General features: G+C 35.8%; 2 protein-coding genes across 21 annotated transcripts in view; one reads left to right on the top strand and one right to left on the bottom strand.

Annotated features, from left to right (window-relative positions):
* LOC127854951 (ras-related protein Ral-A-like) overlaps positions 1-12,249 on the top strand; it is a 226,443-nt gene that overhangs the window by 6,398 nt on the left and 207,796 nt on the right. For all 12 annotated transcript variants that reach the window (XR_008037245.1, XR_008037242.1, XR_008037244.1 and 9 more), the window contains exons 2-3: positions 6,780-6,919; positions 7,157-7,365. Coding sequence is in view for 3 of the 12 variants with exons in the window: in XM_052390152.1 (XP_052246112.1) it covers positions 6,809-6,919; positions 7,157-7,365 (320 nt within the window). In the remaining 9 variants the exon portion in view is untranslated. The remainder of the gene's footprint in view (positions 1-6,779; positions 6,920-7,156; positions 7,366-12,249) is intronic.
* Positions 1-12,249, bottom strand: part of LOC127854948 (transformer-2 protein homolog alpha-like) — a 191,774-nt gene that overhangs the window by 25,111 nt on the left and 154,414 nt on the right. The gene's annotated exons all lie outside the window — the stretch shown is intronic.

Here is a 12,249-nt window from a genome sequence, read left to right as displayed (position 1 = left end):
GCACTAACCGGTCAAACACTTAAAATTGAGGCCTGTAAAAATTTCAACTGGCCTGTGAATTGTTTCTCCTGGTAGGCAAGTCAGGCCTGTAAAATGTGACGGTCTTTCGCCATGTCTGAATTTTTCCATTAAAGGCTTTGGGCTGTCTTTCTACACTCCTTCAATGCTCAGGGGTTTTTTTACTAAGAAAGTGACGCCGATATTCGGTGTCTTCCCCTACCAGAATTTTTCCCTTAAAAATACCATTTCCCCTCCAAAAATATAATTTTTCACCAAAATATAATATTTTACCCTCAAAGAAATGTTTTTTTCTTTCTTTTGGGAAGTCGACACTTATCCAATTTGTACCATGTACAACGATCTCGCTCTCTCCCGACGAACACTCAAATCTAGGAATCCCAGTGATTCTAAATATAGCTCTTAAATTACGTCATGGAAACCGGGCAACTAATCGTATTAATCATGTGACTATTTTACTGGATTCTGGTCTTGCGCGAGAAGGGTGTTTCGTCCATTAATTACCGGAAACCAGTCGAATTTTCATCCGGGTTATGTGAAAGCCAAGATATAAACCTTAAAACAGAAAAAAGTCTCACAATTGGCGTTCATCACGAACAAAATAAAATGTCGGACTCGGAAAATATTAATTGCGTTGACGCATTTTTTTAAAATGAATCATCAAAAACCGTTGAAACCCAGCAGGATTGGAAGGTACATGTAATCAGCATGGATTAATACTGTCGGATTAATGTGAAAGTGAAAGTAGACAATCGGCAGCTGCCGCACCTTTCCCTTCCAATACTGTAGCAGATCTAGATCGTCCACCCATTCATCATGAAATTGAAATCACAATATTGACATCATTCCCCGGCCCCAGTTGAAAACATTTCCCATTATTAGATCTACCCCTGCAGTTTTATTTAGGACTTTGACTTTAATATCATACTTGTTCATGTGTTTTAGAACAAAAAGGTCAGAGACATGCCTCTTTTTCTAAAAAAAACCCTGAAGTTTGTAGATGAGTCATAGACATTGAAATGAACAGTTTTTTTCCCCCCAAATATGTCTCTTTCGCGCTCTATTTTCCCCTTTTACCCAGCGTCCAGCGTCTTCCCCTTTTTCTAAAAAAAACCCCTGAATTATGCTTGTTGCATGCTAATTAAGCCCAATTTAAGGGAAAGGTTTAAGTTAAAAATAAAAGCTGTCTGGCTGTTAAATAATTACAAATGCATTTGAGCAATTAACATCATATAATGAACAAATATTTGATGTAATAACACACAAGCATGCATTTGATATTAATATATGCAAGAAACAGCAAACAAGATAATGTTAAGCTACATAGGGCTTCTTACACTGCAACAGTGCTTTAATAACAGTGTTTTAAATATTCATAGACAATTAGTGTATTAAAAATATAATTTCTCAAATAAAATAAAATAGTTTTCCTACCTACCTACCCACCTGTAAAATTTAGGGTCGGTAAAGGGCAAACCAACAATATTTTAATTGTGGCCTGGCTCATTTCCTGTTCACGGACTGTCGGTGAATAGTTCATGAACCATATTCTTCATGAGTTCATGAACTGAGGTCAAACAAAGGTTATTATTAGTGTAAGCAAACATGAGAGACTACAAACAATGTCATCAGCCACAGACTGCCAGGCTTAGCACAGAGGCTAGTTTTCAAATTGTCTTCAACACACTGCCATTTCCTTTTCTGGAGCATTTTTGAGAATATTTGTAAATTTGTTGCTTTTTATATATTATATCTCAGTAATTTGCTAAAAGTACAAAATATCATTGACTCTCCTGTGTTATTATTATGACTCATACAAATTTTTTTTTGATTCTTGAAAATTTGGTCATTGACTCTTGAGATTTGAGGTCTAATTTTGGAAAGCCCTGGCTACTTTCCGAAACCCATACCATTCTACAAACGTTGCTTATGTCCGCCATCTATAAATTCTCTTTTAGCAAAGTTAAGTACTGCAATATCATATTTCAAAACAATATGTCAACCGAATTATATATTGATTGCGTATTTGCTAGGTTACTTATTTCTGTTTTTCATTTTTTGCAGTCAAACAAAATGCATATTTTATTTCACATGCAAAATATGTATCACGACATGTTTTCGGACAGTCGTTTTCGGATACGGTGTGATTCGTCGATTTTAATTTATTTTTAACGTTCTTTATACATTTTTATAGAATGACGAATACACATGCGGTGTTACAGATGGTCTGATTAATACAATTTCGCATTGTAGTCACAAGAAATTGCACATATAAAGACAATAAAAATAACAATAAGCTAGCTAGGGCTTGATGGCCTATGACCTCTATTTCCTTTATCTTACGGTCTCAGACTCTCTGCTTAATTTTCCGGATTTCGAATTTGGGACAATTATTGACACCCCTGATATATATTATGTTAGTACCAGTGCGAGTGTTTTTTTCGTATTGATTTCACTATGCTGAGCCTCACAATGTTGGTCACAATTGATGTTTACATTTATTGTGTCTTTTATTGACTGGAATACAAATGTATAAGAAATTAATGTTTAGATGTTTGTTAATTTGTTGCTTTTCATATATTATATGTTAGTAATTTGCTTTAAGTACAAAAGATCATTGACTCTCTTGCATTATTATTATGACTCATACAAATTTGATTTTGACTCTTGAAAATATGGTCCCAAGAGTCATTGACTCTTGATTTTTGAGGTCTAAGGAAAGCCCTGCCTATTGATTTTCAGGTCACTAGGTCAAAGGTCAAGGTCACAGTGACTCGAAATAGTAAAATGGTTTCCGGATGATAACTCAATAATGTTTAGGTCTAGGATCATGAAACTTCATAGGTACATTGATCATGACTGGCAGATGACCCCTATTGATTTTCAGGTCACTAGGTCAAAGGTCAAGAGCACAGTGACTCGAAATAGTAAAATGGTTTCCGGATGATAACTCAAGAATGCTTATGCCTAGGATCATGAAACTTCATAGGTACATTAATCAGGACTGGCAGATGACCCCTATTGATTTTCAGGTCAAATGGTCAAAGGTCAAGGTCAAAGTAACTCGAAACAGTAAAATGGTTTCCGGATGATAACTCAAGAATGCTTAAGCCTAGGATCATGAAACTTCATAGGAACATTGATCATGACTGGCAGATGACCCCTATTGATTTTCAGGTCACTAGGTCAAAGGTCAAGGTTACAGTGACAAAAAACGTATTTACTCAATGGCTGCCACTACAACTGACAGCCCATATGGGGGGGGCATGCATGTTTTTACAAACAGCCCTTGTTTTATGAAGTTATGGGCCTTGGACTAAGAAATTTTCTTTACACTCACAGTTTTCCGAACTGTTTTGTTAAATGCTTGCAAATATTTACCTTATTTTGGGTGTGTTCGTCTATCAACATATCTAGCGTGAGGTTTGTTTTGGTCCATGTTTTTTCATGAAGTGACGGGCCTTGGACTTAGAAACTTTCTCTATAATAACTGTTTTCTGGAGGTTTTTTTTTTTATACGTTTTCAGATATTGAGCTGATTTTCTCTAAAAAATCACTTTTCCACCACTGTTTGCAAAACACTTTAAGATATTTACCTAATTTAAGGTGTGTGAGTCAACCAGGATCAGGGAATTTTTTTTGTCCTATTGGGAAAAGTACCCGTACCGGTCCGATTGGGAGAAATTGAGTCGTGAAAACCTCAAAATTGGGAAACATTGAGTCGTGAAAACCTTGAAATTGGGAAAAATGCGTTGTGAAATGTTCAAATTCAGAAATTAGTGTATTTAATTTTTACTAACAAATACCTTAAAATTGGGAATAACTGATGTCAAGTTGTTAATATTATATTTACTAAGGTTCTAGCCATAGAGCTGCATAAATAAATTAATTAAAGTTCATTAAAAAAAAATAATTTAACCTTCATTTGGGAAATATGTAATTTTTCCCAGATTGGGAAAGTGCTGTTTTCCGGTACTTTACAAAGAAGGAAAAAAATGGCTGAGGATGACTATCAGATCAAGTTTGAGTTTGTTTTTTATGCATGTTGACAGCATTTTTTTTCCTTCTTTATAAAGTATCGGAAAACGACACTTTCCAAATCAGAAAAAAAAACTACATATTTCCAAAGTGCTGTACAAAAAAATCCAAATTAAAGGTTTCCAAAACAAATATAATATTTTTTTTATTTTTTTTTATGCAACATTAAGTTAGTTTAACTATGCAGCTCTATGACTTGAACCAAAGTTAATATAATATTGACAACTTGACACCAGTAAGTTATAAATTTTAAAGTATTTGTGAGCAAAAATCAAATATACCAATTTCCCAAAGTCCCAATTATAGGGTTTTTCGCGCAATTTTCTCCAAGTGAGCAGAAAAATGGCTGATTGAGTTGTGAGACAGACATGGAATGAGGGGGGGGGGGGGGCATCTGTGTGCTATAGACATTTATCTTGTTTTCACATATATATATAAAAAACAAAATCAACATCATCCGTGGTCAATATATGATAAAAAAAATCTACACAAAAGAAGTCAGTATTCCTTTTCTGTATTGATTTTAGTCCAAATAAATTCTGAAATTGTTTTATGATGGCAATATTTAAAATGGGTAAGTTAACAGCATAATCATTAAATGAACATTTAATATTAATACCATAATTGTAGCCTGTTTGAAGTACAACTATTTTTGAACATTTAAAACCCATTGAAACGTCTTATAATTAATATGGCATGTGAAAAGCAAAAAATTGAAAAGCTCATTTACAACTTATATCAACCATTACACTCCTCAAATAATCCCCTGATTGAATATCTGCCCATTCATGCATGGCATCAGTTATTTCTTATATCATTGACTTTAATACAGTACAGCCAACGCGGAACAAAAGTATTTCGCGATCCGCGGCGGCAAGGCGAAACGAGTCGATGCGGCGTCAGTCAATGAAGCCGCGTCAGTATGCGGCGGCAAGTCGCATTTCGCAGCAAAGCTTTGCATCTGTCCGCCGAGGCATGCCGCGATCCGCGACATGATGCCGAGTCGATGCGCATCATGAAATAAAAAATATTTTAAAAATTATTAGTTGCATGTAGTTAACAAATTTTGAAAGAACAATTATAATTATAATTAAAATCATAATAAATTTATTGTGGGCGGATTGTATTAGCATATACATGTAAGAATAGTTAATGTGTCTGGCCAATTAAGTTTGTTTCCCGCTCGTAGTGTATGTATTTCACACATACACAAGGTCATGTAATTATGTTTTCGCACATACAAGTAGTCAAGGCTCCAGCATATGGTGGATTTATAAATTAATTGCATGTTGATTTTGCTATTATATTTAAGCTGAGAAAATTAGCAGTTTGAAGCCACATCAATAATGAAGACAGTGAAGACGTATTTGTTGTTTTGTTGATTATTAGCTTATTATAACTATTGTTTGAATATGCGTATATAAATATGTTATATTTTGTTCATATTATACAGTTAATATCGCTACTAATTACCCGAGAATCCCGTATATTCCAGTTTTAAAGCAAATGCTGGTAAATATTTACGATACATAAACATTCTCCATATTTCCTTAAGTATCAAAAACATTTTGGCATTTGTTACTATTTAAAGAGATGATGAAATAATGTCTAATCGGGCGGGTTTTTTTCCACTGAACACACGATTTACGCCTGACGTGATGTTCATGTATTTATACAACAGAAAATACACCCACACTTTCCAAACGACGTTCTACATGTCTGCATAATTTTCGTACACTTTTTATGAAACAAAGAATATTTTAGCATTGTTTATTTGACGCTAGAATTTGCCAAAGGTCACGTTAGTATTAAAATTCGGAAGTGCGTTTTTGATTACAAATTTAATCATGATAATTTGATAATCGAACGAAACATTAACAGTTGCGCGTAATTAATTCAACGATAATTTGTTAAAGCGCATTACGTGCCATTTCGCTTAATAAAACGTGAAAATAATAATTATGAAACCAAGGTAAATCTTAGTTTCTACGCTACACATACATGTATGTACATGTAGGTGGATATCTTTTTACTCGATCCGCCGCGTACGTATGCTGCGGATTTACTCTACGAAAGTATGCAAGGTAAATACAGACTCGGCGTAGTTGCGCGGATCGATGCAGAGTGCCATGGCGATATGCCGTGTGAACACATGATTCGGCCGCCGCGTACTAATAATCTGGCTGTGGCGTAGCAGCGGATTATGTTTGTGTTGCGTTGGCTGTACTGTAGGTTTTATTTAACCCTTTGAGCGCTGGAACCGGATTTTGAAGGCCTTTGCAAACAGTTTGGATCCAGATGAGACGCCACAGAACGTGGCGTCTCATCAGGATCCAAACTGTTTGCTATTCTGATAGTATTCTTTGAAAAAAAGTGAAGAAAATGCTAATTTTAGAAATTCAGCAGACGACATTTTAGCAGATGACAAATTTCCCAGCATGCAAAGGGTTAAAGGTCTAAAGACCAGTGTCCAACACTCACAATGCAAGATTAAAATATTCTGTTGTTCGATTGAATAAATCAGGAGTGCTGGCGAAATGAAAATATTTTAATTGATTATTCCTGTTTCAATCTGATCACAGGCAAGTGGAAAGCGCAAAATAACAAATGTGTAGGTATTTGTAGGATGTACATTTTTATGGAATCTTTGGTTTAAAGGAGGTACAGGTATTAAATTCTGTTTTCTCGGAGGGAGGCTGAAATGTTTTCGTTGAATTTTTCAGCATTTTGTGATCCCAAACTCTCACCGAGCATGGCATCGAAGGCTAAGGCGTCGCAGCCCGCTGTGATACACAAGGTGATCATGGTCGGTAGTGGTGGTGTCGGCAAGTCGGCGCTCACCCTGCAGTTTATGTACGAGGAGGTGAGATGCAGTGTTTGTTTTCAACATTAACCCATTTATGCCTAGTGGACTCTCCCATCCTTCTCAATTGGATCAATTTATTTCCAAAATTAGGGATGTCGGCCAAATCTCGAGCCCAAATTTTGAAAAAATCCCACTGAAAAATGCGTCATGATACTTTTTGACATTGACAATTGGGCCGAATTTCGAGCCCAACCTTAAAAAAAAATCCCACAAATAAGCGCGTCATATTTTCAGTTTGTTGAGGACTACGAGCCGACCAAGGCGGACTCCTACAGGAAGAAGGTGGTCCTGGATGGGGAGGAGGTCCAGATTGACATCCTGGACACGGCGGGGCAGGAGGATTACGCCGCCATACGGGACAACTACTTCCGCAGCGGCGAGGGCTTCCTCTGCGTGTTCTCCATCACGGAGCAGGAGTCGTTCCAGGCTACAGCTGAATTCAGGTTGGTCATGAACGAAGTTTGCATGAACCCTGTGGTTTTTCACCATTTTTGGAATTGGTCTGAGTCTCTGTGGATTAGGAAAAATTGCCTTGTTTTGACTAAAATTGGGGAAAAAAGTGTTTTGTTTGTTTGCTCACAAATACTTAAAAATTGAGAATAAAAGTTATTAAAATATAACTTTGACTACGGTGCAACTTAAAGATCTTAATAAGAGATGAACTAAATGTTGAGACATATATAAGTATACAAATATATATAATATTTTATAGAAAATCTTTTTAGAATGTGTAGGTCCCATTTGGTAAAAATATATACATTTTTCCATTGGAAATGGGTCCCCTACAGGACCCTAATTTGAACAAAAAAAACACTGGTAAGGGATAGAATTTCGTGTTTGCCCTTTCGCCTGGGGCTAGTAGATTAAGGCCCATACAAGTCAATGTCAAGCGTTGATAATCCAACTGGGAACTTTAAAAGCTTGAATATAAAAAAAATTGCTCACAGTTTATCACATTATTGTATAAAGAATGCAGATTTAGGCGCATCAATGGCATGATGGATTATGTCATGGCAGCCATGTCATCTTGCCTGATTTTGTTTTCTTAAAAGTAATCTCAGATACTTAATAGATATTGGCAGCTATACTCAAAATTAGCCCCAACTTTCATGACTGTAGGAAGTAGATTATGTGTGAGTGCTGGGGCCCACTCCGGGTCCACACATAATTCAGCCACTGGTTTGAAAAGGATCTCACGAACTTCGAAATACACGCAGTCTAGAAAAATATCTATCATAAAACGTGGAAATTTCTTCTCATATTTGTCTATTTCGTGGGATTCTATGAAGAATTAGTTGTAGCAAAGTGGAAACTTTCAAATGTCAGATGTTAACCTGCAAGTTTTGTTTGATGTTGATGTAATATATAAACTTCAAAAATTGCAAACAATATTCTATCAGTTTAATGCTGTAAAAAGCTGTCCAGATTTTAAATACAGCAGAACTTAATAATGTTTCATGTAGATGTAATGTTTAACCCATTTATGCCTAGTGGATTCTCCCATCCTTCTAAATTGGATCAATTTATTTCCAAAATTAGGTAAGTCTATTATATTTATTTCTATATTTAGGATATTTCTTACATAAATTCCTTTAAGCGAACAGCGCAGACCCTGATGAGACACATCATCATGCGGCGTCTCATCTGGGTCTACGCTGTTTGCCAAGGCCTTTTTTCTAGACGCTAGGCATAAATGGGTTAAACTTCAAGAATTGCAAACAATATCCATCCATGTAATGTTGTTAAGATTCTAAACACGACAGAGTGGAATAAAATAACGTAATGAAAATCAAATCATCATCAGGTACAAAGGCAGTTTGTCTTCTCTTATAGACCTCTGCTTGCTGCATTCACATGGAAACCTGCATTTTGAAACTGAGATACATAATTATGTTCATTCTTTGAGGCAATAAATTGTATCTTAATGTGGCCTGTAGATTCTCTGCCTGTAGAATCTAGGGTTTTGAAGAGGAATATTATTGTGAAATATGTTTGCAATTTTTTTGGTATAACAACCCGTTATGAGCAGATTTTATTAGCAATGTTTTGCCTGTAGAGTGAGAATCATTGATTACAGCTGATAAGCCTAATTGGCTTTTAGTCTAAAGGTACATGTCTGTCTGGTCTGTTATTCTGTATATGCCTGGTTCTGTTAGAACATGTATAAATGGTAATTTAACACATTGTAAGGAAAAAAAGAGTGGCCTATTTATTTAAAAGCATTTTTGTGAAGAAATTGTAAATTTTGTTTTGTTCATTTTGATAATTGATTAGTAATTGTTTCCGCCTTGGATGTTGACCAGTATTTGTGCTCATGGTGTTTATTGACTTGCATTTTTATCCATCTTGCCATTTGATAAGTGTTTATGTCAGGTTTTGTAAATTGACTAGTGTTTATTCCAACCTTATTGATTAATGACTAGCAACATATAACATATATTTATAGGATAGTATATATGTCTGTCTCATTAATTTACTTCGACTTGTCTTTGACGCGCAACATCAACATCATACTAGTGTAGGTAGTAAATTGAAATTCACACATGTTTTCAAGGTCATTGTTTAAAGTCTATGATCAAGTTCCATAAATCTAACCTGCACTTTAGCAGAATTATGCCTCTTTTTATGCCCCCAGATCGAAAGATCAGGGGTATATTGTTTTTGGCCTGTCTGTCATTGTATGTGTCCGTGTGTGTGTGTGTGTGTGTTCCAAAACTTTAACCTTTTTCATAACTTTTGCAATATTGAACATAGCAACTTGATATTTGGCATGCATGTGTATCTCATGGAGCTGCACATTTTGAGTGGTGAAAGGTCAAGGTCATCCTTCAAGGTCAAAGGTAAAAAAAAATATTCAAAAACTTTACCAAAACTTTACCAAAACTTTAACCTTTTTCATTACTTTTGCAATATTGAATGTAGCAACTTGATATTTGGCATGCATGTGTATCTCATGGAGCTGCACATTTTGATTGGTGAAAGGTCAAGGTCATCCTTCAAGGTCAAAGGTAAAAAAAATCAAAGCGGCGCATTAGAGGGCATTGTGTTTCTGACAAACACATCTCTTGTTGTACTAAGAAATTGTTTAAAGTGAAAGTGCAACATATGCATATCACTGTTTTTACTACAGGTATTCCATCAAAGCTTCAAACATATCTTCGGGATCATCCTGAGAGGTCACTGACCACGGTACATGACTCTGACCTGCAATTTAGCAGAATAATGCCCTTTTTTTTACTCTGACTTGCAATTAAGCAGAATGATGCCTCTATTTTGACTCTGACCTGCAATTTAGCAGAATAATGCCCCTTTTTTACTCTGACCTGCAATTTAGGAAAATAATGCCCCTTTTTTACTCTGACCACGGTCCATGACTCTGACCTGCAATTTAGCAGAATAATGCCCCTTTTTTTACTCTGACCTGCAATTAAGCAGAAATGATGCCTCTATTTTGACTTTGAACTGCAATTTAGCAGAATAATGCCCCTTTTTTTACTCTGACCTGCAATTTAGGAAAATAATGTCCCTTGTTGACTCTGACCTGCAATTTAACAGAATAATGTCCCTTATTTGACTCTGGCCTGCAATTTAGCAGAATAATGCCCCTTTTTTTACTCTGGCCTGCAATTTAGCAGAATAATGCACCCTATTCTGAATCTGACCTGCAATTTAGCAGAATAATGCCCCCTAATCTGACTCTGACCTGCAATTAAGCAGAATAATGCCCCGATTTTGACTCTGGCCTGCAATTTAGCAGAATAATGCCCCCTATTCTTACTCTGGCCAGCATTTAAGCAGAATAATGCCTCCTATTCTGACTCTGGCCTGCAATTTAGCAGAATAATGCCCCGATTTTGACTCTGACCTGCATTTTAGCAGAATAATGCCCCCTATTCTGAATCTGACCTGCAATTTAGCAGAATAATGCCCCCTATTCTGACTGACCTGCAATTTAGCAGAATAATGCCCCCTTTTCTGACTCTGACCTGCCATTTAGCAGAATAATGCCCCGATTTTGACTCTGACCTGCATTTTAGCAGAATAATGCCCCCTATTTTGACTTTGACCTGCAATTTAGCAGATGCCCCCTATTCTGACTCTGACCTGCCATTTAGCAGAATAATTTGCCTATTTTGACTCTGACCTGCAATCTAGCAGAATAATTCCCCTATTTTGACTCTGACCTGCATTATAGGAGAATAATGACCCCTTTTTATGAAGAAAATGCTGGTAAACATTTGACTTCCTTCAGTTTCTCCTCACTGAAGTATGCAACATGTTGTGCTTAAAAAAATCTGGTTCATGATAATGCCTACAACCTCTCCATCTGTTTATCTAATACAGATATAACAATAAATATAAACAAATGAATATATATATATATATATATACAAATATATACAAATGTGTTCAGGGTCTTTTTGAACATTCACTGATCAATGCTAATAACTGCAATCAGCATTTTAGCCCCCCTTAAACCCTTATAATACCACTTAGATAAGTATTTTTACGCATTTGAAGTCCCTTACAAAGTTAAATTTAATTGAAGACCTTTCTTATTAGATTCCAATTTTAAAAACTTTAATTCCAACCCTTAGATACTGATGGGCAGCAAACAGCATATTTATGCTGTTTGCACATAGCCATTTTCACTTTGCTTCTGAGTGGGAAAGGGTTTAGTCAAGTTAAGAATTGCATGCAGTGTTTTTTTCACCATTTTGGGGAATCGGGCCAGGTCCCTTTGCATAGGGAAAATCATTGTTTTGACTTAAATTGGGAAATTATTAAAGTTGTTGTACATGTATTGCTAATAAATGCTTCAAAATTGAGAATAAAAGTGTTTTCAATATTTACTTATGTTCAAATTATAGAGCTGGATGGGAGATGGAACTAAATGTTGAGATGTAAAAAAAAAGAATATTTTTTTAAACCTTCAATTGGCAATGTTTGGTCCCAATTGAAAACAAACAAACTGTTTTCCATTGGGAATGGGGCCGAATACCGGTCTCGAATTTTACAGAATAAAAACACTGGCATCCAAAATGAAATATAGGTTAAGGTCAATTGACCATTTATGGTAACTGCCTTAATTGATCAATGTTTATTAGTCCCCTACCGGTTTCACCGGAGGGGACTTATGGTTTTCGCCCTGTACGTCTGTGAGTTTGTCACACTTTTCTGGATCCTGCGATAACTTTAAAAGTTCTTAATATTTTTTCATGAAACTTGGAACATGGATAGATGGAAATATGGACATTATGCACGTCATTTCATTTTGTTCCTATGTCTAAAATTCTGGTTGCTATGGCAACAAATAGACTAGAAAT

Source organism: Dreissena polymorpha, chromosome 13, assembly GCF_020536995.1.
Source record: "Dreissena polymorpha isolate Duluth1 chromosome 13, UMN_Dpol_1.0, whole genome shotgun sequence".
NCBI lineage: Eukaryota > Metazoa > Mollusca > Bivalvia > Myida > Dreissenidae > Dreissena > Dreissena polymorpha.
This window is presented reverse-complemented; position numbering and strand designations above follow the sequence as displayed.